Source organism: Elaeis guineensis, chromosome 12 (assembly GCF_000442705.2).
Source record: "Elaeis guineensis isolate ETL-2024a chromosome 12, EG11, whole genome shotgun sequence".
Classification (NCBI taxonomy): domain Eukaryota; kingdom Viridiplantae; phylum Streptophyta; class Magnoliopsida; order Arecales; family Arecaceae; genus Elaeis; species Elaeis guineensis.
The window spans coordinates 8,944,574-8,967,342 of NC_026004.2; the positions used below are offsets into that span (position 1 = coordinate 8,944,574).

Sequence of the window (22,769 nt, forward strand, 5' to 3'; positions counted from 1 at the left end):
CCTGTGGTTATATTATAACATCTTATGGTCCAATTATAACTTTCTGCACATAAAATATCATAATTTTTTTTTTCAAAAGTCTTAAAGATGGAAGAATATTTTTATCATTGAAAATTTATAAATTTTTTAAATGATAAAAATATTTATCTCATTCTTATAATATTTTGTATATAGGAAGTCATAATTTGACTGCAGGATATCATAATATGGTCACGGAATATCATAATTTTTATAGAAGAAGAGAAATATTTTCATCATTCAAAATTTTAAATAAAAAAAATAAATCTACTGATATTAACTGTGTGTTGAAAAATAACGATTACGTTATCCAATCAGATGGGGTTGTGCATTTTTTTTTACGTCTTACTCCTCTGCTGTTGTTATTTTGGGCCCACCATGAGTCCAAGAATATATTATTCACTGATGAAGCCCTAAACCAAGCACAACTTTAGGCTCCACGTCTAAACTCGTGTTGACATGGCCTTTTCTGATTGGACCCAAATGCTATCAATTCTTATGATCAGACCCGTCCAATCGAATGATCGATCAACAAAATAGTTTTAGGAACTCATCGGATCAGAGCAATCCATGTTTAATCCATGTTTAAAATAGACGGTCCAGATCTTCACGCTAGATGGCATAGATAATTCGGAGGAGCCCTCCATTTCCTCCCCGCTCGAGAGCTGCCTAGGGTTTTGTTGGGTGCTGCTTGCTTGGCCGGGCGAGGGAAGGAGCCGTCGAAAGAACTCCTCGAGAACGGTGAGTCTCCTCCCCATCCTCTCCCTTTGTCTTCTTCGATTTCTAAACCCCAGATCTCGATCTCCAGGGTTTTCAGTTTAAAATGGTTCCTCTCCTTTTTCGATTGATGCCTTTAGTTTTCGATACGATGTGTTCGATTGTTGTTTCACGGTTATATCCCGTTGCTATCCCTTTGAAATGGTTTGATTCTTGGTGATGTATATTGTCTTTATTTATTTATTTATTGTTTTGTGTTTGAGATCTTATTAAGAATCTAATTCGGTTTATATTGTCAATTTTTAGTGAGACTTAATAGCAATGCCTTTAGGTGTATAGTCGTATTCCTCCATAGATGGTCATCTTTAGGACCAATTTTGGAGTAACTTCTTTTATAACTAAAAAGAGTACTGTTAGTGTGAAATATTATGAAATGGATTTTAATGTACGTTGTTTATTGTCCAAGCTAAATGTGAATTTTTTTTTTTTTGTTTGATGAGAAGCTAATTGTGTTTTCAAAGGCATTAGGATATGAAGCAATATTCTTAATCTATTATCGCCATGTAATGGTGCAGAATTTAAATCCTTTGCATTTTACTCTTCTTTCGTAGTGCAGAGCAATAAAGAGTTTAATTGTAAAAAGCTAGAACTATGTCTGTGTAAGCTGAAACCTGATGAACTATGAGACAAGCAGCGTGTTCTAAAATTGTGGGTCTTATGTCCTAGAGCTACTAGTGTAATCTTGAACTTCCTTTTTCCCCATAAGCAAGTAGATTGTAGATGTGATTTGTCGTGGTTTGTATTTGCTTTACATAGGTGTACAGGTGGTGAACTCCCTTTTTTTTTTAAAAAAAAAAAACTTTTTTCTTTTGGTGTGGGGGTTCGGTTGGAAGGGTAAGATGCAGCTGTTGGACTTCCATTGACGTGAATTTTACATTACAAGTTTCTCCTTGCTAATTGTCTCCTTAAGGGTCGAAAGGGGGTTTTGAAAGATTTTGATCTCTGGCTGCAGCAGTGAACCTGTTTGCATGTCTGTTTGTACAGCAGGTGAGCTAACTAAGTACCATAATCAGTAAATGACCTACAATAATCTTTGCATGCTTGTGACTTGTGTTTTCTGGCTCCATTCCCATCTATGTACTCCATAATAGTTGCCATTGAAGCTACTGGTCTTGTCTTCACAATGTTTACTCTTCGGTGATCGAACAAATTGTTGTATCAGTTGGTTTTTATTGAGAGGGAAATCTTTTTTTCCTTTTTTAGACAAGGTTAAAATTTCATCTCCACTTCTGATAATTTTATGGTGAATAACAAAGTAAAGATGAGTGAGATGTGTTCAATTACTGTTAGTGCAATGGCTGCATATTGAGAAGACAGTGGGAGCAACAGGAAAGTTCATTTCCAATTGAAGCAATTGTATCACTTAGTTCAAAAGCAGGCAATGAATTTAGGAAGTTAACTTTACCAAAAAAAAATTTAGGAAGTTAAGCATGATTAGAGAATAGTAAAGTTAGGAAGCTAAGCATGGATGCATGGCTAAATTCCTTATCAAGTATAATTCATGTTAAATACTCGGTAATGCCATCTATTTTCTAGGGTAGCCACTTAATCCAGTTCTGTGTGAGCATTTGTTTTATAGTTGATGCATGACAGTTGATGTCAGAGCCAAGAGCAAACGGCTACCACGACCATTACTATGTTAGTACTTGCTTGCTATATTCTATTATTGCTTTTGAAGTTATATATATCTGTAATATGATGGAAAGCTGCCTTTTTTTTTTTTGTGACTGTAGAAATTCTTTTGCTTATCTTAGTTTGGCTTGCTTTGCAAATAATGGAATGGACTCTGGATTTCTTTTGGTCCATGCTTGCAACCAGGATGAAGTTATATAGTCAGTATTTTCTTTAGTTAATTTCATTTTTCTTGTTTTTTGGGTGTTATGGGTTTGTGAACAAGGAAACAGCCTCATCATGCACTGGGAGCCTACTGGAATGCCCCTTTTTAAGTTGCCTAGCTCTCCCCTTATTGCGAGGGAATCAAACCTTGTGTTGGGGAGTGGTTGGTCATGTGATCCTCTCCCATCCACATGGCTAACCTCTCATTTCTAGTTATCATTTTCATGGATTCATGAAATTAGCATATGTTAATTGGGTGCTGGCGGCAAATTTATTCTTGGCATTCGTGCTTATTGGTATTATTGGGCATTTTTATGTCCGAAAGAGTCTTTTGCATTTATGGCTTGCTGGATCCTTAGACAGATATTTGCGATGCATTAATATTGTTGTATGGGCCTTTCTTTATTGAAAGCAAGTTATGTTGGTCTTACCACAGCCACGTAGGTGGAACTGATATTCAGAACTTCTGAAAGAATGCTTCTGCCTTACTTCCACAAGTACTTTCGTTTGCCAATCTTATTTTTCAGAATGGCCATGAACCAATTTGATTGCACTGAATATAAATGAGTGAATACTGAATGGTTGTATTTATCGTCATACTCTTTTCTCATGAACTGTTAATGTAAGCTAGTAATGTTTTATGAATGTTTAATCTTGTAGTGAATGTATGTTTTGGGTAAAGCTTATAACTGTTAGATCTAGCCATCCAGGAGTTTTTTGAGTGGCCTATATCATATTGCTGATGTTCGTTTGCTTTGTTATGTGCAGTCAGTTGACTTCCTGAAGCTATTCTGCATTATTAAATGGCCCCACCAGCTAAAGGTATGAAACTTATAAAACAAATCAGATAATCGGCAAATTTGTTGCTGCACAAGTTCTTTTAGCCATGTTACCTATAGCTGCCCCACTGCATTTGTTCTTTAAATGTTGTTGTTTGCCTATTTTATAATTGTGTAGTTACGTCATATAAGATTGTTCAAAGACAATGATTTGTGATCAGTTTATTAAAACAAAAATAACAAAGTGGAGACCTTTGGGATAATGTTGAAATAAAATTATGATTAGTCAGAATTATAATATAGAGGGTAAATAGGTTCATGTTGATTGAAATGTCATTATATGACAAAATTTGAAGTAGTATAATTTGTGGACTGTCTGCAGTGTCTGTAATAAAAATTGCCAAACGTAAAATACTTTTTACCCATTTGTCAGAACCGATGCCTTGAAGAACTTGGTCATTTAAAAATGAGTGGGTATTTTTTGTGCCAAGGAATTCTTTCGTTGCTGGTATCTTTTGGTTCTTGCCAACTAATATTGGAGGTTTGTTTGAGTAGAACCTGTTTCTTGCCTTGCGTGCCTTGGCTAGATAATTTTTAACTGATATTTAGATGCTGATGGATAATTTTAACTTATATAGAGGAGTTAATGCTCAGTATGCGCAGATTCCATGTCATTGAAAATTTTAACAAATGTTAATGTCGCCTTGGTTCTCCAAGCTGACTCTATGCAGATGAGATAAGCCTATTTAGTTAATGTCTACTGTCAACTCTGCAATATATTGAACATTATCAAGGTTATTGTGATGTATATATTTGAAGGTGCAGGTTCATCACTACTCTAGATGAGAATTAGTTTCTAAACATTTGGATCATGGACTCGGGTTATTGTTCTTTTGTGTACATACCAAAATGTTTCTACCTGGCTATGGCAGTGAGACACATTCAGTTTTGATACTCGTAGAAGTATTTGGCATTCCAATTAGAATATCTTTTAAAGAGGTTTTCGAAACGGTCTGGGTACCATGAAATAATTTTATACCTGCAGTTATTCTTTTGCTGTCTCTAATTTCCTTTATTACTTGAAGACTGGGCTTCTAGTTTTCGTTCGAGTTCTGTCTCTTGCCTAACTGGGGATGGCCAGAAAATGGAGAACAAGTCAAAAGGGTTGACATTGATTGAAATGGCAGTTGTATTTGTTTTCGATTTTTGACTAAGTATAACCAGATTCATGTATCTTGTCCCATTGAGCTGAAATGAATTTGTTGATTAAGGTTCTTGAAACATAAAACATTCTCATCAAAGAGGCTGATTGCTTTGACTTGGGTCAACTTCGTTTTCCTGTCTATGTTTTCTTCTGTGGGTTAAATATGCTATGTTATACTCAAATAGTAATAAATGTTACACATATTGCATGCTGATGCTATCTGTTTTCTACATTTTTATTAAAATCTGTTCCTTGAATGTCAATGTCAGTTTTAAATTTGCAATCATATTTAGCCGTCATATGCTATATTTTGGTGCGTGGATTCTGATGGAGGCTAATTGTCACACCCATATCTGTTTACCAGGATAGTATTGTATGTTAATACTTTTATACTTTGCAAAAAATATCATATGCATGTTTATTGCACCGATTGCCATCTTTTTTAGTCATAGATATGTTTTCTATTTTATGCAATTATTACAAATGCGTTGAAGGAAGACCTGACCCCAGTTTTTTCAAAGAAGAGTTTGACAATAGATGACTCAAGGAACAAAAAGGAAAAAGAGAAAAAAGAAGAAACAATATGCGGGTTAAGTGAACAGTCAAAAGGATAAAAAGGGAGTTCCTAAAGCACTTGTATCAATCCAACATCATTTCCTAATTCTTTATTGTTAATTTTCCCTATTCTATATTTTGATGGAGTAGTTCCTTTAAGCAAGGATGAAAAAGCTACTTTATCTGCAAAGTCAATATTTTCTTGCATATTTTTGAGGGCATTTGAAGAAGTTCCTAGATGCAAATTTTACAAGTTAACAATATCCACTTGACTGATTTTCTTCCTCTCAAGAACATTGCTATAAAATCATGTCTTAACTTGGTTACAGCATGATTATCAGTTTATGAAGCAATACATCGGAGATGGAGTGGTGAGGGAGTTCCTTGATTGAATATGTAATAAACCAACTTCATTTGGTATTGTCATCTCTTCATTCCAAAAGGATGACGCAAGGAAATTATTCCACCTATTTGATTTCCATCTGACTTGATAAAGTGTATCTTGTAAATTTTGCATTCTTGCTTGGAAATTGAAAAACAACGGAACCATGTTCTGTAAATTTCTTGCTCTGGTACGGTAGGGTTGCAAGTCTTATGAAAATCATCACTAGCTTGTATCTTTGTACCTTTGTTAGTTGCAGTTTCAATCATTTAACTGATTGAAAGTATCATCAAGTTTCAAGCATATGATTTTCTCATTTTGCACGACTGCAATTTTCTTTCTGCAGCTGCTGCAAAGAAGCCCGATGGCAAAGCTCAGGCTCTGAAGGTTGCCAAGGCTGTGAAGTCTGGGGCTTCATCCCTCAAAAAGAAGACCAAGAAGATCCGTACTTCTGTAACTTTTCATCGCCCTAAGACATTAAAGAAGGAGAGAAATCCAAAGTATCCCAGAATCAGTGCCCCTCCCAGAAACAAGCTAGACCACTATCAAATTCTCAAGTATCCACTCACCACTGAATCTGCAATGAAGAAAATTGAAGACAATAACACGCTTGTTTTCATTGTTGATATCCGTGCAGACAAGAAAAAGATTAAGGCAGCTGTAAAGAAGATGTATGACATTCAGGCCAAGAAAGTTAATACCTTGATCAGGTGAGTGGGATTCTATATTCTTCATGCTCCCTGTCTTCACATATTTTCATGTGAAATGGTTTGTGAATGGGTTAATGATGGCCCTTCTGATGTTATTTAATCTGAAACAGGCCTGATGGGACAAAGAAGGCCTATGTGAGATTGACGCCAGATTATGATGCTCTGGATGTTGCAAACAAGATTGGTATCATTTAAGCTACGTATTCAGCTGTTAACTAGATGGGTTTTGGTCTCGGCTTTACATTTTGTATTAGTGTATGAAATGTTGGACGTGAAATCATCAGTTTTGTTTGCTTACCTTGAATTGCTAGTTGTTTTGAACATTTTAAGAACAAACTTGAAAGGAGACTCTAGAATAACTAGTTTTTCTGGCTTGAGTCCCATGTTTGGCATCAGTACTACTGAAGTCGTTTTCCACCTATTCCATATAGATGCTTATCTTGTGCGTTGATCCCTATGTGGCATTTTCAGTGGCTTAGATCAGTGTGTCTCCTTGTGTTTGTGCTCTAGTTTAAACTTTTCCAATAAAAGGTGGTTTCTGCTTCCCACACATGGCGGTGCCTTTTTATTTTTTGTGGATCAGAAGTATGGTCATGGGCTCAAGTATCCTTCCAACATGCTGACACCATGGAATTTTGGATTTTGCGGTGCCTATGCTTGTGCTTTTCCTTGGAACCGCATCCTAATAGTGGTGCATCAGCTCGACTTGGTTATATGCCTTCGACGCAATCTCATGTAAGAATATTTTTCCACAAAATCACACTTGTAGATCGATTGGTTTGCATGCTTGGTGGTTTTGTATTAAGCAGATCGATTGGTTTGCTTTCCTTCTGGACTTTTTAGACCTGCTTTGCCCAGGGGTCATATCATGGACTGAATTTGAGTTGTCGTGCGTGGGAATGATTCTGCCATTGTGGTCTTGTTGGGGCATGTGCTTGTGATGCTCAAGTTGCTTGTGGCCACCGCAAATGGAAGTGTAAGTTGGAAAGGGATGGATGAGGAAGTTGCCTCCAAAGTGGATTTGTTTTCATTCCAATATATATTCCTCAGTTTGGCTTGTCCAAGATTTTTGTTTACTACTGGTGGGGTTTCCTTCCAAGGCTCAATGTGCCTGTACCACTTTGGGAGTTGGAACTCTTCCTTTCTATCCACTCAATAATTACAAAAAAGAATGGTTACATGTGGAGTGTTCAGATGTTTAAAGTGCTTTTGTTGATGCAGCAATTTGATGTCCTGCGTGGATGCCCACAAGTAAACCTTTGTAAATGATTTTCTTCATAGGAATATGCTTTGTCACCATGTGAGATGTTTCATTGTAGAGTCAATGGCTGGAACTTTTAGTAATTGAATTTGGATGCAATGTTCTCAAATGTGGATGATGTAATAATTGTAGTGCCACTAAAGACCAAGTATTTCTAAATAATTGTTGGCAAGAATCTATAGGATAAGCTTCAACCATGGAGCCTCTGCAACTGTAAATATGGATGAACATTTATATTGGTTTTTTGCAATGAAACATGTATCTATTTGTTGGATAGCCAATAATTAATCACACTGTTCAGGTTATATGCATGCTGTCGTGGACCACGATCACTCAGCTGGTGGGCAAAAGTGCTTGCAATATTCAGAGATCCATCAAACAGTGCAACCATGCCCGGTCATAATAGATGTGGAACAAAGTCCTGGGCTAAAGTGGGAGACAACTCATCCAATTATATCACACGTGTCATCCATTTTACATTTAATTATTGGAAAGAGGAAACAAAAAAGATGCTACATAGCTAATTCTAAACCATGTCTTGGCATACGACACATTGCCACTTGTAGCCATGCAAGTGTGTTCCAACGCTTTCACTTTATAACAACAGAAGAAATACTGAGATCTTCTACGTTAGCAACAATTCTTTGCTATAATCCCCTAATGGAACTTGATTGCTTCTCCCCACTGAATAAAGAGGGGTGGAAGTTGATTTGTCACACACAAGTATTGGCAAGAGATTGCGGATCACTAAAGAGGAATCTTTCACCTCAGAGAATCTATGACACTGTGTGGAATGGAACCATGGCCCACAAGTCCACAACCACTTCCTTAAGAGATCAACAAGAACCTAAAAGTCACTGTGCTATACTCCACCCCTAAGATCATGAACAAATAGCGTGTTGGAAGTCCATTCTTGCTTGTACTAGAATTTTATTCCCAATTTATCTTCATTTTCCATCCTAATTTAGTTGCAATATTTTGAATTTTACTGCCGGCCCAAGTTCAGTTGAGTCTTTTTGACTCAAGTTACTTTAGTTTATTTTTCAGTTGAAGTGAAATGGAAGAGGGTTTATTTTCTAATAGATGGGAAAAGAGTTTGGGACTCGCTTGGTTCGCAGGAAGTGAAGGGGGAAAGAGGTAATTTTTGAGAAGTGGAGAGAAAGCTTCTTCTTTGGTTGGAATTTTAAGAGAAGAGAAAAAGCACTTTCTATGAAAAATTACTTCCCACATTTCATGAGAAGTGAAAACCCATGGAAGAGATGGATATTGACACTTTCCTTGGGATGGAAGTGGTGGTATTTTTTTCTTTCTGAAAATATCTTTTTAAGATCTATACTTAAGATTTTGTAAAATATCATGGATGGTTAGAATGAAATGCTGAATAGTGATAATATGATATAATATTAATATTTATATAAATATAATATTAATATTAATATTATAATATTTAATTATATTAATATTTATATTAATATAATTTTTATTAATATTTATTAATATATTTATATTTATATTATATTATATTTATTAAGATATTAATAAATTTATTATATTAAAATATTAATATTGTATTAATATAATATAATATATATTAATATTATATTAATAAAATAAATTATCATGATCTAATATTATATTATAATATATTAATATTATTTTTATATTAATATAAATATAATATTATTATTTATATAAAGTTTAAAAGTAAAAATGTATGGTTTTATATTATTTTTTAGAAAAATAGATGCACAAACAAGCATAAGTCACTGCTCAATAAATTATTTTTTTATAATTAATTAAATATATTAAAATTATATTTTTAAAAAATAATTTTTTATTTTATTTATTTATTTATTTTTTTTCGTAAACCAAATGAATCCTAAAAAATTTTAGGAGATGTCGTAGAGAGTGAGAGAGGTCCTTTGGAGAGACGCGAGATTTTATTTTTTGAATAAATTTATTATTCTCCCTCTCTGTTTTTTTTTTTTTCCCAGCGTCTCCTTTATTATTAGTTTTGACATGCCGGAAAGCATGGTGTTCTATACGGCGGAGGCTGCTCCATGCCGTGGCTCGCGACGCTCAAAAGGGTGCGTTCCTCTTCTGTTCCCCGTTGACATCAACCTCTCGCCCCTTGAGGTCCTTGTCTCAAATCGAGGTCCGAATCTCTAGAGGCCAAGCAAGGGGGGAGAGAGAGTAGGTCGTTTTCCACTCTGTTCGGGGCCTTGCACCGAAGTACGGTTCTCTTTCAGAAAAACACACTGGCTACATGGAATATTATGTCACGGTCACTGGCCTTTTTGGCCGCAACCCCTCTAACTTTCTGCCGCCATCCACATCCACTCCCCTCTCGTCACGTATGCATCGGCCATTGGTACTTGTCCTTGTACCTTCCAACAAGCCCCTGAGCGACCTGATCGCCTTTTACCATATTATATAACCACTCTTTACCCATTTGGCCGGCTACGAATGCCACCCGGGCTTCGATGCAAGTACGCCAGTACGGCGAAACTTAAACCTCTCCCTGTACGAATCCGCGGCCGTAGGATGATCTTTCTTCCTTCGCTCCTCAGTGGGGCCCACGTGTATCGCTCTCGCTCGAACGGAGGATTCACCTTCCTTCGCCCGACTCCACCGTTGGATCACCCGGCGCACAGCTCTCAAAGCGCTCCGATCAGTCCGCACCGCTCGCAGAGTGGCAGGTGGATTCGTGCGAAGGGAGGTAAATCCTTCTTTTGCGCGAAAGATACAACTCCGAGCCGTCGGTAACATGCGTTGCAGAAGATCCGGAGGGCCTTTCTGGAGATTGGTGACGGAGAAAAGTAATTTTGAAGAGCTCCTAATCCGTTGTCAGTTAGATTCCTGTTCTCGAAAACAACGTCAGCCCTACGGGATCACTCCTTCCTTTTCAAAAATCGTTGATTCCGGATCGCGTTTCGGGTATCCGCGGTGTTCTGGATCAGAAGCGTAAAACGATCTCAGCTGTCCGAGAGGGATAGGAAATCCAGCGGCTGGTATCGTTTGAATCTATTCACCAGCTGTCAGCGTTAGAGAGGAGACTTTGCCGCCAACTGGCATTCCCGTAATTAAGAGTCGAACTCAAGGTCGATTGCGTGATAAGTCCAACTAGAGCAGGCTAGGTGGAAGTGGAACGGGATGGGCACTACAACTAGTTGCAGAGCTCTCAGAGAGGGGGAGAGAAGGAGAGACGAGGAGGAGGAGGAGGAGGAGAAAGGGAGAAAAATATTGAGAGAAATTGAGTAACAGAGGGCTTAGGAGAGAAGGATCGAGGTATCTAATGGCGGTGTTGAGATTCGTTTCGGTGCGTTGAGTTCCAGAGATTCCATTATTATTTATCGCCGCCCCTCGGAAAAGGGGCGGACCTTCGCTCTCTTCCCATTGGCGAGAAGGGAGGAGTGCAGAAGGAAACGATCGAAAGGGTCCGAATCTTGCTGGGGGGGGGTTTTCGTTCTCCGTGCCTCGGAGGACGAAGAAGAACGTGCTAGACCCGGGAGAGTCTCTGAAAGCGGTGATTTTTGTTGGTTTATTGTCGAGATATTTTTGTTTTGGTTTGGTTCTTGGGGGTGCGTTTCTTGGGGTTTGGGTGGTGGGAGGATTGTTTGAAGTGGGTTCTTGAGATTGGTGGGTGAAAGGGTTTCGGTATGCATCTTTAAAGAATCATATAAGGTTTTTTTTATTATTGTTATTATTTCCATTTTTGGCTTCGTTGTGATTTTGGGGTCGTCTGGGGTGCGGTGGAATAGGAATTTTAGATGGTCTTGGGGATTTGTAGAAGGGTGAGTCCTAGGGCATGGTCCAATGATTTCTATGCGATCTGATTGGACTTTGGAACGTGAGATCGTGTTCTGATGAATCATGTGTTCTTGAGCTGAAATTTTGTAATTTTTGGCTACACGCAGAACAGGGAAAAAGAGGACTTGCTTTTGTTGCAGAGGGGAGGGTGCTGGAATCGTTGCAGGTTGATATCTTTGATTTTTGGATGCTGTGGAGCTTCCTAGGTGGTCAAAGAATGGTTGCCTAAGAAGTTATCCATAAATATTCATCGAATTCGTGTTCTTTCTGAGGGAATTCTGAGAGGAATCTTGGTCTGCTAAAAGATTTTTGAGGTTGTCTAGTAGTGAAAATAGTCTAATCGTAGCTTAAGGGCGCAAACTGTTCCATAAAGGAAAGGAGCAGCAATTGGTTGAGGTTTCTTAGGGCAAATCATAGTGTAATCTGGAAAGTGCGAAGTAAGTTAGTGGTTTTAGGATATAAATGGCAGCTGATTCGAATATGGGCTTTCATCAAGGAACCATTCCATCCTCCTTTTGCAATCGACACATGCTTTCTTTCCAGTCAGGGGCAAGAAATAGCACCACTGGGATGATTTCTGGGGACGTGAGCAGTTCAGGCATGAGCAGCAGCACCCGTGGGTTGTTGCTCTCTGGTAGCCCCACAATGATTAACAATATGCCTGCAATAAGTGCAGCTGGGAGCTCTTCAAGCAATGTTCGTCATGATCATGTCCACACGTTTAAGCCTGGTACTGTGTCAGGTTCAGATTGGTCTGCTCAAGAAGTGGCTAAATTGAATGAAGGTCTTATTAAGTACGTAATGAATGTTTTTGTTTTCCTCTTTCGGCTTTCTACTTTTAATGTCCTTCTAGCTACCTGCAATCTTAATGTCGCAGTTCATTCATTCCAACGCTAATATTGGTAGTTTGGGGGGAAAAAATAATTCCGTAGAGGGATTTGGTTATTTGGAGTGTTCGGTGAAGTCTCTAGTGTAAGTAAGGCAAATGTTGGAGATATGATATTTGAAATATTAGGATAAATTTTAATAATAATTTATAACATTTACTTGAAATGTGACAAGATGTGTTTTTGATCTTTCTTTAATTTTCTGTTATCACGCAGATCCAACTTTCTGGTAGTGTTTCATTCATGAAAGCTTGCTGAAATTGAAATTTTCTATATCTGTGCAGTTTTGCTACTCATATCTTTTTAAAAGTTTCATTCTGACAGACGGCTTGGTGCAAGCATATGAACTATTCAGGCATATGATTTGTTTCACTTAATAGCTAATACTCATCCATTTCAGTGATTAGTGTTTTCTTGCTTTTCTAAACTATTTGGAATGCCTTAAACATGTAATGAATATTATCCATCCATTTCTTCTGCTTCTTCTTTTGCCCTTTAGTTTTTAGTTAGAATTAGTTTTTCTTTTAACAATTTCAGATATGCTCATGAACCAAATTTTATGAAGTATATAAAGATAGCAGCTATGCTCCCAGAGAAGACTATAAGGGATGTTGCGATGAGGTGCCGCTGGATGAGTGTAAGTTCTTTAGCACCTCTGTTATTCAGATATCTCATCCTTAATTATCTAGACTTTGTTATCATAGATGCTACATTCTTGATGCTTCTATTTATCTTGTTTTTTATTCTCTCATTACTTATTTGATCTAAAAAATTTTAATATGATTGGAACTTGTTGATGCTGATTTACATACGTTGTATGATATCTTCGCTATCCCAAAGACTCATGGTGAGGTAGTGACATGGCAGCCAGGTCTTGTCAGGATGGGAGGCAATGAACTTGGGTCTCTTGTGAATGATGGTGGCATGATCAGATCTCGTGGAGGCATTACCAACTCTTACAGAGAGGTGGCCTAGTCTTCATCTGGTTTGATCTGGTGCAATTACATTTGGGCAATTGGATGTGGGAGAGCGGGAGGGAGAGGGAGAGTGAGTCTTGGAGGCTCGGTTCATGCAAGGTTGAGGAGCATCCTGTTAGAAACTGAAGGGGAATTTTTGTGTGGGGAATGCTGGATGAAGAGGAGTATTTTCTGGAAGATTCCGAATTGATAAGGAGTTGGGGTTGGTTGGTCTGATAGCGGTTGACTTGCAGTTGAATTGAAAACCTTTGACTTTCCCACCATGGTTCAGTCTGGTTACTGGGTTTAGAATACCGGTTATAGCAAACAACAGAAATCTTCTAGTTTATATTTGGGTTGTTTAGGCTGAATAAGGCCCAATTAAGACCCAACGATTACTCTTTGATTCTTTTCAGCTGGTTAGCTCAAACATCCTTGTGGCAATGTATGTTATATGATCCATATTTTATTTCAAGTTTTCAAAGAAAGAAAACATTGTCTTTTGTTACCCTCTTTTTGGGAGGGGGCATGTGCATAGGTCCTCAGTGGTTTGCATCCTAGCTTATTTTATGGCACATGCATATGGCCTCAATGAACTCCAACATGTCCATTAGGCCATCTACACAGGTATTTGTCCATACTTTGAATTTGTACAAGGATTTTTATGTTGTACTTGGTTCATGAATCATATATTTCAACCCTTTAGTGCTGCCATAGAATCTGAATCCTTACACTTGCAAATGTATAAATTTGGTTTTCTGCCTTGTAAGATCGTTCATTCACTCCAAAAGTCTGCTATTTTTTCATGCTTAACACAGAATTAATTTATGCACCAGATGAACTGTAGATCTTAAGCACTGTGTGGGTTTAGATGACATGATATGACTTAAAGAACAAAATGCCCCTTCTATGCTTGCTTGTAATTTAAGATTATAGTGAATGATAAGCAGACTCCATTTAGGTTCGTTATGTCCTTTGAATTTGACAGCTGATCTATTTGTTTTCCTATAACTTAGAGTTAACTAGATGGAAAATCAAGGTCTTCTATGTTTTGAATGCCCAGAAATAGCTTGGGGGCCGAACACATAGGGTAATGGATTGCTCATAAATTCATTATATGCACAGCTGGAGCTATATCAAAAAGTGTGCATATTCAGCAAAATTACTTAATAAATTCAGTATTAATCTCATCATGATGTAACAAATAAAATCCATCTGTCTCTTATGTAAGCACACAATCTTTACATGCTTTATCAAAGATGATTTCTCATCATCTTGTATAGAAATTCTTAGATTTGATAGTAATAAGTTAAGTCTCCACTAATTCTTACTCAGTCTGATGATCACTGTTATAAACTTTTTTATAAGCTTAACCAACTTGCATTTAATTTGTTTCTATATAAATACTGATATACTGGTATCTACGTAGAATAAGGTAAATGGTAAACGACGGAAGCCTGAAGAACATTATGCAGGAAAGAAAATAAAGGACACTAAGGTAACAATTTTTACTAGTGAACTTCTTTGTACCTATCATTATGAATTTCCTGTTGATATCCTTCTATATTATTTGATTATCTATTCACAACTTTAGCTTAGGAATTCATGTAGTAGATTGGCATAATTATTTATGATGTTTGCTTCTAAATCATATCAAGGCAGAATCTTAGTTTGTATTTAAGTGGCTTTGTAACTTCACGGTATATATGATAAATGCCATGCTTTGGATTTTGATTTCTCATGATTCCTCTCCTAGAAAATCCTCGTATTCTTCTTCACATTCAATTAAGGGGAAAAAATCTATTCAGGATATCATAAAGCTATCCGGTTGCACTGTATACTATGTTTCTATCTTTAAATTACTTGATAATTTTTTTAGATATTTAAAAGACAGTCTTCATTTACCAACTCAAATCTCTTAATAATGAGTTCAGGAAAAAATGGTGGCTTCTTCCTCAACAGCAAATGTTCGTATGGTTCCATCAGACAACATGTCCCCCTATTCACTTATGATGCATCATAATGTGAACCACCATGATCATTTTTCCCATGGAGGTGGGTTGTTCATTTGTTATGGGGATTTTATTAAGTTGCTTTTTTCTATGCTATTAGGTTTAACTTTCATGTTTACTTTTTCTGTTGTTCTAAATTTTCCATGCTTATTGATAATGCGATTCATTTAATGCTTTTTTAGAAATATTAGATTAGGCCGATTTACTTCCACTTGACCAATGATGCTATCATTGTAAATGCAAGTGCAACTCACAGAGCATGTAAAGAATTCATTGGAAATTAAACATGATAACCAATTAATTCTTACTGTATCAATGAACTTCGACAAAGGCTTCATATCTTCCTTGAGTAGATTCGGACGATCTTTTGAATTTATCTCTGCTGGTTGCAGAATATTTGCAATTTCAATTTAATCAACCACCAACTTCCACTGTTTGAATGGCAAACCACTATGTCTACTTGATATTAGCAGAATTGGGTGGGGAGTATAACTTGAAGCCTTCAATTCGGTAAGTGGAGGAAGAAGATGAGAAAATTTGAAGAGGCTATTGGTCTGACAACTCCAAGATTGTCAGATATCTCAAATCACCTTGTAAGCCAATTTAGGTATCTCATATGTAAACACCATTGAATATTGGAACTCTTGAATGTTAACCAATAATGTAATTTAGATCCAAATTAAGTTTGATTTAGTTATTCTCAATTTTGAGTTTTGTTTTCCCTTAGTTTGCTATTCTTATCGAGTCTTAGCAGTATTTCATCTGTCTTTTGAGACCAGGTCACATATTTATATTTTGTTGCAATTTTCACCCATATTATGAGTAGAACTAGCCGACTAGCCTCTATGAGTTAAAACTTTTAGCCTCTGTAGGTCTAGGATTGTGTTTCAAATTAATTATGATGATGATGTTTTGTGTTGAATTTTGTTGAAATATGAATTTATAATTTTTGGTTATATTTCTTAGGAAAGTACTCAGGAAAAGTGCTAAAGTAACACAAAAGTCTTATGGCAAATATCACATACCTGACATGCTGCTCTCCTATTTCTTCTCTCACTGGCAACATGTTGTGTTAGGTATTGACTGTCACAAGAGGTCCAATGAGAGAGTTACACCACACTGTATAACTATTCATATGTCATTCCTACGTTATCTTAGCATCCTAGCACACTAATTCTGGAGTTTTAGGTGGATTGGAAAGTTACATTAGTGAGGCAATGTTACAGCTCAAGTACATTAGAGATAAGTTGGGACACATTGTTTAAGTGTCCATAGATGTGAGCCCATGGAGAAATGAATTTTGCATGATTATAAATATGTTGAGTAAAAGTGGGTAGGCAGAGGTTTTTCCATTCTGTTAACACCTATCTATACTAATCCAACTGTTCTCCTCCTCTCTTTGTCTTGCCTTTTTGACTGCCATCAAGGAAGAATATTCCGGTTCTTATCTGGAATTTATTTCTGCACATTTTCAACTCTATTGTGGTCCCTGACACTAGAGGACTGGATTGATCATACAGGCACTTATTTAACATTCCATTCTGTGTGCATTATCTCCATATATGTGTAACCTCAAAGTATAGCTAGGCACTTGAATAAACCCTTTACACTGTGTTTGGTTGAGGGAGAGTAGAACATGCGATAAATATTCTGATCTCCAGTAATTTTGTTAGCCATGGGTTAAATCTGAATTTTATTAGGTTGCCTTTAAGATGACAGGCCAATGACTTCCTCCTTTCTCTCAAGAACTAATACGGCCCCTTGTGTGGAATAATTCTGATAATACCTTGCTGCTTTTTGTCTGGAATCGGGCTTATCTTGCCATTTATTCTTGGCCTAATTTTTCCACTGTAGATGTTCCCAAGACAACAAATGGTTTGATTGTTATGTTAACAAGTTCTATGAAGGCACTTGGTATGTATGGTTCTTATATTGTCCAGAAAGCAAGCTCTGATGATAGCATTGATGGTCCACTTTAATGGAGTTTGTGCAATATATAGTTCCAAGTATGGCAATTATGTTTAATGTTAAATTGATTCAAATTGTCGTTTTGCTATTTGTACATGAATAATGCATGCAGGACACATATAGGTGCATATAGGCATCATCATCATCATCCAAGGCTTTTCCCATCAGGTATGCGTTTGAGCAGATTTTATGACTAGCTATCAGCCTCATATCAAACCCCCCAATTTGGCATCAAATTCCTAGTCAAGGCAAATTTAGGCAAAAGAGGGCCCTACCTTAAACCTAAATGGCTAGTTGGCAGGTTGGTAAATATATATGTTTTTGTACCAGATGAGCATGTGACCGTGAGCAGCCTTCTAGAATTTCTCTCGTCTGCAAAGGGTCTGGTTGAAGTGTTAAGATAATAACTTCCTATGCAAGAGGCCATGTTTATCTCAAAGACATAAATAGGCCAGTGGACCAAAGGAAGGGCCTGTTTGGGCATTCTGATAGATAGTCTGTGGTATTTATCCATATAGGGCGGATGGTGAGAACAGGTGATCAGAGGAAGAGATAGAAAGAGATGGAACTTTTTCATTCACGGAAATGTTCGAGCTCGCAATCCTAAGAAACCACGAATAGCATAAATCACCTTTTACGAGGACCACAAAAAATCCTGATTTTTTTTGGGAGTTGTGATCTCAGAGCTCCCTTGATCCATCAAATTCTTCTTTCCAGTCGTTAATTCTCTCTTAACTTCAGCTGTTCGAAGAACTTATCCATGGATGATATATCGGGGCATCCAAACAGGCTCGAAATACTGTCCCAAATGAATGCGCATGTGAATTTCTTAAGCAAAATAAGTTGGGATAAGATTTTGAAAGCAAAGGCTACACAAATCAAAAAGACTATCACATCAGACAAAATATGTACTTATGGTAATGAATTTTCCTGGAGGATATGTTTTGAGAAAGTAGATAAATATACTGGTAATGAATTTTACTTTGTTGCTGGTTTCGTGGAATTCCTTTGTTCCTGCAAATACAGAATTTATCAATGGTTTGGTTTGCCATGTTTAATATGAGATAATTTCTTGTATTTCATTTGTTCTTCTATTGATATTGTTATTTACTTGTATGTTTTTTTTTTTTTTGGTTTTTTGTATGATAGAAAGAGCACTTCCCCTTCTCATATTAATACTATTTGTTTATCTCTTGATAAGTTCTTCTAAAGAGTGGGGAAGTATGCATATAAAAACAGGTGATATACAAATTATAACAAAATATTCGAGCCCTTCCAAATGGGTCTTCTTCTGGTGAACATTGATATGTTGAACACCAATATTCTACTACACCATGGCTAGATCAGCAGATATGGTATAATACTTTTGTCACAAGTTGTTACCTTGAGATCAAAAAGATGTTTTCTTATCATGCACAGTTTCTCAGCTGTACTTGGTAATCTTAACAACCTAATAAGATGGAGAATAAATATTCTTTAGCTTTATTCCAGTAGCTAAACACATTAAATACCTGTAAAGAATCATGTTTATACAGATTAAGTTCATTGGGGTTCTCTTGCTGTTCGTTTAATTTGATTAAGTACTTATTGTATATGTATTGCTTGGAGAAGGTCTCCTCTGGTGATGATATATCTCGATATGCAAGTTTTCGACCTGTCATTGTCTCCATGTGATTGTAACCAGAAGTATGTTGTGCCCATCTTTTTCCCGTGAGATGGGAAAGAATGTATTTGATTTAATTTTGCCATCTTTTAGTATGGGTCTAGCTATTCCTTTTTTGTTCTATTACTGAATAACTGAAACATTTACATCATAAAGTCCTTTGCTTCCTGCTTATCTTATTTTGTCGTTGTGTTATTGCTGCTGTTATTGGATAGGCCCCACTTTAGATGGTGCAATTCAGCATCTTCTGGATGAAAATGTTCAAATGTTAAGCCAGATTTCAGCAAATCTTGCAACATTCAAGGTTTGAGATTTAACTGTCTTCTTTATCTAGTTCTTAGATTGGGTTTATGCTTCTTCATACCATTAGAAAATAAGTCATGAGTCTCTGAGTGTTGTTTATCACTTTCTGAAACAATTGTGCAATTATTCCTATTACTGTTGCAAAGGTCTTGGTTTTGCACCTGCAAAAATTTTAGATGCATATTTTTGAATGAAGAAAATGTAGATTAGAAGATACTAAACATATTTCTGAAATTTGTAAAGCCTTTAAAAGACTTGATCAGACACCACCAATGCCTACATGTTGTTCTTATAGGCTCAGCCATATACCATGGAGTGCCACATAGACAAGTGTACATAAATGAGCTTGAATGTGGAAGCACGTGATTTTAGGTAGAAGAGCTTTCCTCCATGGCATGTAAATATGAAAAATTCCGGGAAGTAGAAAGGAAAAGAATGGAATTATGAAGTTCTTTAGGGAAATATTAGAGGTTTAGGACACACTGATTTCTTTAGGTACAAAAGCTTTTGTCAATGGCATGGAATTGCATGTTCTTGGGTAGGATACAATGATTTCTGATGTTTATATCATTTTGGTTCTCTATGCAAGCTATGCCAGTACATAGGGAAAGCCAAGTTTTAAAACTTCAGCTGAGGAACCCTCATATTAGCCATTTGCTTAAATGAAAAACTACCTTCTAGTCATTGCATAATTTCTTTACACCCAATACATTTAACATGTTTTATGTAGATTTGCTGCGTCATATTTCACTAAGCATGGAAGTATGATTCAAAGACTAAATATTCAATCAGGATTTTAGTAACCATGGTTACTTCTATATCTGGATAGAAGAGACTGAACAAATAAAGTACTGGAGTTCTTGATCTTAAACATGCAACAATTTTGCTGTACAAACTACTCACATTAGGTTGAGATTTCTCATAATTACTTAGTAATGGTGCCAAACAAAATGAACATACCAATCAGAAAGTGAGTCAGCAAGAAGGGAGAAAGGTTAGTGCAAAAACAAATATGATTATGTGGCAAAGCATATATATAGTGCAAATCAAGCAATAGAATTAAAAAAAAGGGGCTTTATAAAATCAAAGAACATGAATTCTAAGTAAGAAATCCCATTTTCATCTTTCTCTGTGTAATGTACCCTGGCTTCTATGTCCGCCACCATTCTCAAACTGAAAAGGCTGGAGCAATAAACCTGGCTCCTGGTAAAGCACAAACTACCAATTGCTCATTTTGCACAATATTGTAAAACATTGTTCTGTCACATGAATTTATTTGCATGCTAATGTTATGGATTAAAATCTAGTCTATTATGGTTCATTGTGGCATTTTATCAGGAGTTTATATTTTGGGATCTAAACATGCAATATTATAGGAGCAGTTTAATTCGGAATGCTAGTCTATAGGCTTTTTTTCTTGTCCTATTTTCTGATGTAATATATCTGAACCAAGTGAACATCCCTAAAAAATGTCATGTTTAGTTTGTGCTTTCTATTAAAAGTCATCCCAATCTTGCAGATACGAGAGAACATCGAGTTATTTCTTCGTGCAAGAAACAACTTCACATCTATTTTGCGTAGGTATGATTCGATTCAGTTTTTCTAAAAATTTTACTTAAATTGTTACAGTTATTTTTTTAATATCCGCCCAAATATGTTATTAATTATTTGTATAATTATCAATGTTAATTTTGTACAGAATGAGCGAGTGGCCTCCAACAATGAATCAGGTTCCTGGGATAATGAGTCCATTGCCTCATTTGTCAGTGTTGATCAATGAGGAACTCCTCAAATCTGTTGTCTCGTTTAATGGGAAGGTAAGATTTTGATGCTTCTTAACTTTGACGTTTCTTTTTAATATATTTTTTTGGCACTCCAAAAGTTGGATCATGTCAGTCTGAAGGTGGGTGGTGGTGTCCTCTCCCGTACTTATCATATCCTTTCCCCTACTTATTATGTCCTCTCCCTTATTATGTAACCTGCAGTAACGCCAACAGATCTCACCCTGTCACATATTTCGTAGAAGACCAACACTGATAGTTTGGCAAGAATGCAGATCTGTCTTGTGATTTCAACCTTCATGAGATAATTCCTGAAAATTTACTTTCTGAGTGGCTGGCCATTTCCAGTAATCAGAGCTTGGTTGCAGAGTGCTATAGATGTGCTCTCATCCCATTTTACTTCTTGGCCTACTATGTTCCCCGGCTTTTGTTTAGGTGGTGTAGTTTTGAGCAAACAATGATGAAAATCACCATCATGTCACTCGATAAATGAAACAAGGGGAGAGGATAAAGGCCTCAGGATGGCCACTCCCAACTAAAATCCTGATGTCCTTGTTCCTATGTTGTTAATACCTATAAGAATACATTTAATTTGATGCCCATTTGTATCATTACCATACTTAAAACCTATCCATTTCCTCTTTCCTACCATGCAGAGCTTTAACAATTCCAACTTATGATTATGATCAAAGTGCTACTCAATTGCCCTCTCAATTTAGGGGAATGCTGTTGATTTTTGGGTTAACCAGCTATGTTAGTGTGGCATTCAAGGGTATGCTACCATGTCTGTCCATAAATGTTGAAAGTTTGATGTGGATTTATGGCAGGGTGGTGAAATCAAACGGGGTTTCATTCTATTACTGCCCCATTATTTTCGTGCATCAGCATTAAAATTCGGATGCGGCTTTATGGTGGATAATGTAATTCTTGCTTAAGTAATACAGCGAGTGTGGTGATTAAATGTTATAAATTCATTTATTAGCTAGAATTTCTTGTTAGTTATCCAACCAGGCAATGGAATGGGAAATCAAATTTGTTTCCAGTTGTATTTCCAAGAGTCAAATGCTGGTCATGACTGCCCTTCTTGGTCTTTTACTTATTTATTTATTTGTTATCTATTTATTTTGCTTAATTGTATAGCAAGGCTCTCACGTTGCTTTCTTCGCCCTTTTTCCAAATGAGGAATTTTATTTTATTTTATTTTTTGCAGCGTGTGTGTGGAGGGTGGGATGTGGGGCTAGTTCGGGTGTTTGGATAAGCTTTAAAAGTAGGGCGTTCTTTTATTTTAGAGAGAGTGCGAACATCAATCACTTATAATCTGTGATGTTTTTCTTTTTTTTTGGAAGGATGTTGTCTTTGGTGCAGCAAGAGGCGTGAATCCCTAGCGAGAGCTAAGATGCTGATGACCAACCGAAGGATGAGGTGCACACAGGTTCGGGTAATTACTCAAAACACCTTCTGTAAATGCCTCAAAGTGGTGGGAGCTTTCTCTATGATGTAAAAATATCGTCCAAGAGGAAGATCCCATTCTGAAATGAAGAAATACATCACACCAACCCGAGCTCCAGGTAATAAGAGGCTCTCTCTTCTAACCTGACTTCGTATGTATCGTTGCTGGTACGAAGCTTGTATGTCTATGCTTCAGAAAGGGAGAGGAACCTTCAAATGGGAACAATTTTGGTGTTTGCATATTATCAATTCCTTTACGTTGTTATCACATTCTTCTCCAAAATTGCTCATGGCATTGGAAATGTACCATTTTGGAATCCAATTATTCTCCATGCTGAATTAATCAGAAAAAATTATGTAAATCCGACAAAAAAAAAAGTAGTTGGGCATAAATGTGTGACAGTTAAACATCTTTCTA

The 22,769-nt window shown here is 36.7% G+C and overlaps 2 protein-coding genes across 3 annotated transcripts; both read left to right on the top strand.

Moving 5' to 3' along the window:
• Positions 1–609: 609 nt before the first annotated feature.
• On the top strand, positions 610–6,635 carry LOC105055383 (large ribosomal subunit protein uL23). The gene is made up of 4 exons (XM_010937170.3): positions 610–759; positions 3,400–3,453; positions 5,898–6,261; positions 6,372–6,635. The coding sequence occupies exons 2-4, from the start codon at positions 3,435–3,437 to the stop codon at positions 6,454–6,456; spliced, it is 468 nt and encodes a 155-aa protein (XP_010935472.1). The 5' UTR covers positions 610–759; positions 3,400–3,434; the 3' UTR covers positions 6,457–6,635.
• A 4,031-nt stretch (positions 6,636–10,666) lies between these two features.
• LOC105055382 (uncharacterized) lies at positions 10,667–22,713 on the top strand. 2 transcript variants are annotated; one of them, XM_010937165.4, is made up of 8 exons: positions 10,668–12,126; positions 12,757–12,856; positions 14,605–14,673; positions 15,110–15,230; positions 19,034–19,122; positions 20,641–20,702; positions 20,821–20,938; positions 22,249–22,713. In XM_010937165.4, exons 1-8 carry the CDS (start codon positions 11,795–11,797, stop codon positions 22,285–22,287), a joined length of 930 nt encoding a protein of 309 aa, XP_010935467.1. In that variant the 5' UTR covers positions 10,668–11,794; the 3' UTR covers positions 22,288–22,713. The 2 variants fall into 2 exon arrangements, with proteins under 2 accessions (XP_010935471.1, XP_010935467.1); XM_010937169.4 differs by lacking the exon at positions 14,605–14,673 and having other exon boundaries at positions 10,667–12,126.
• Positions 22,714–22,769: the final 56 nt, after the last annotated feature.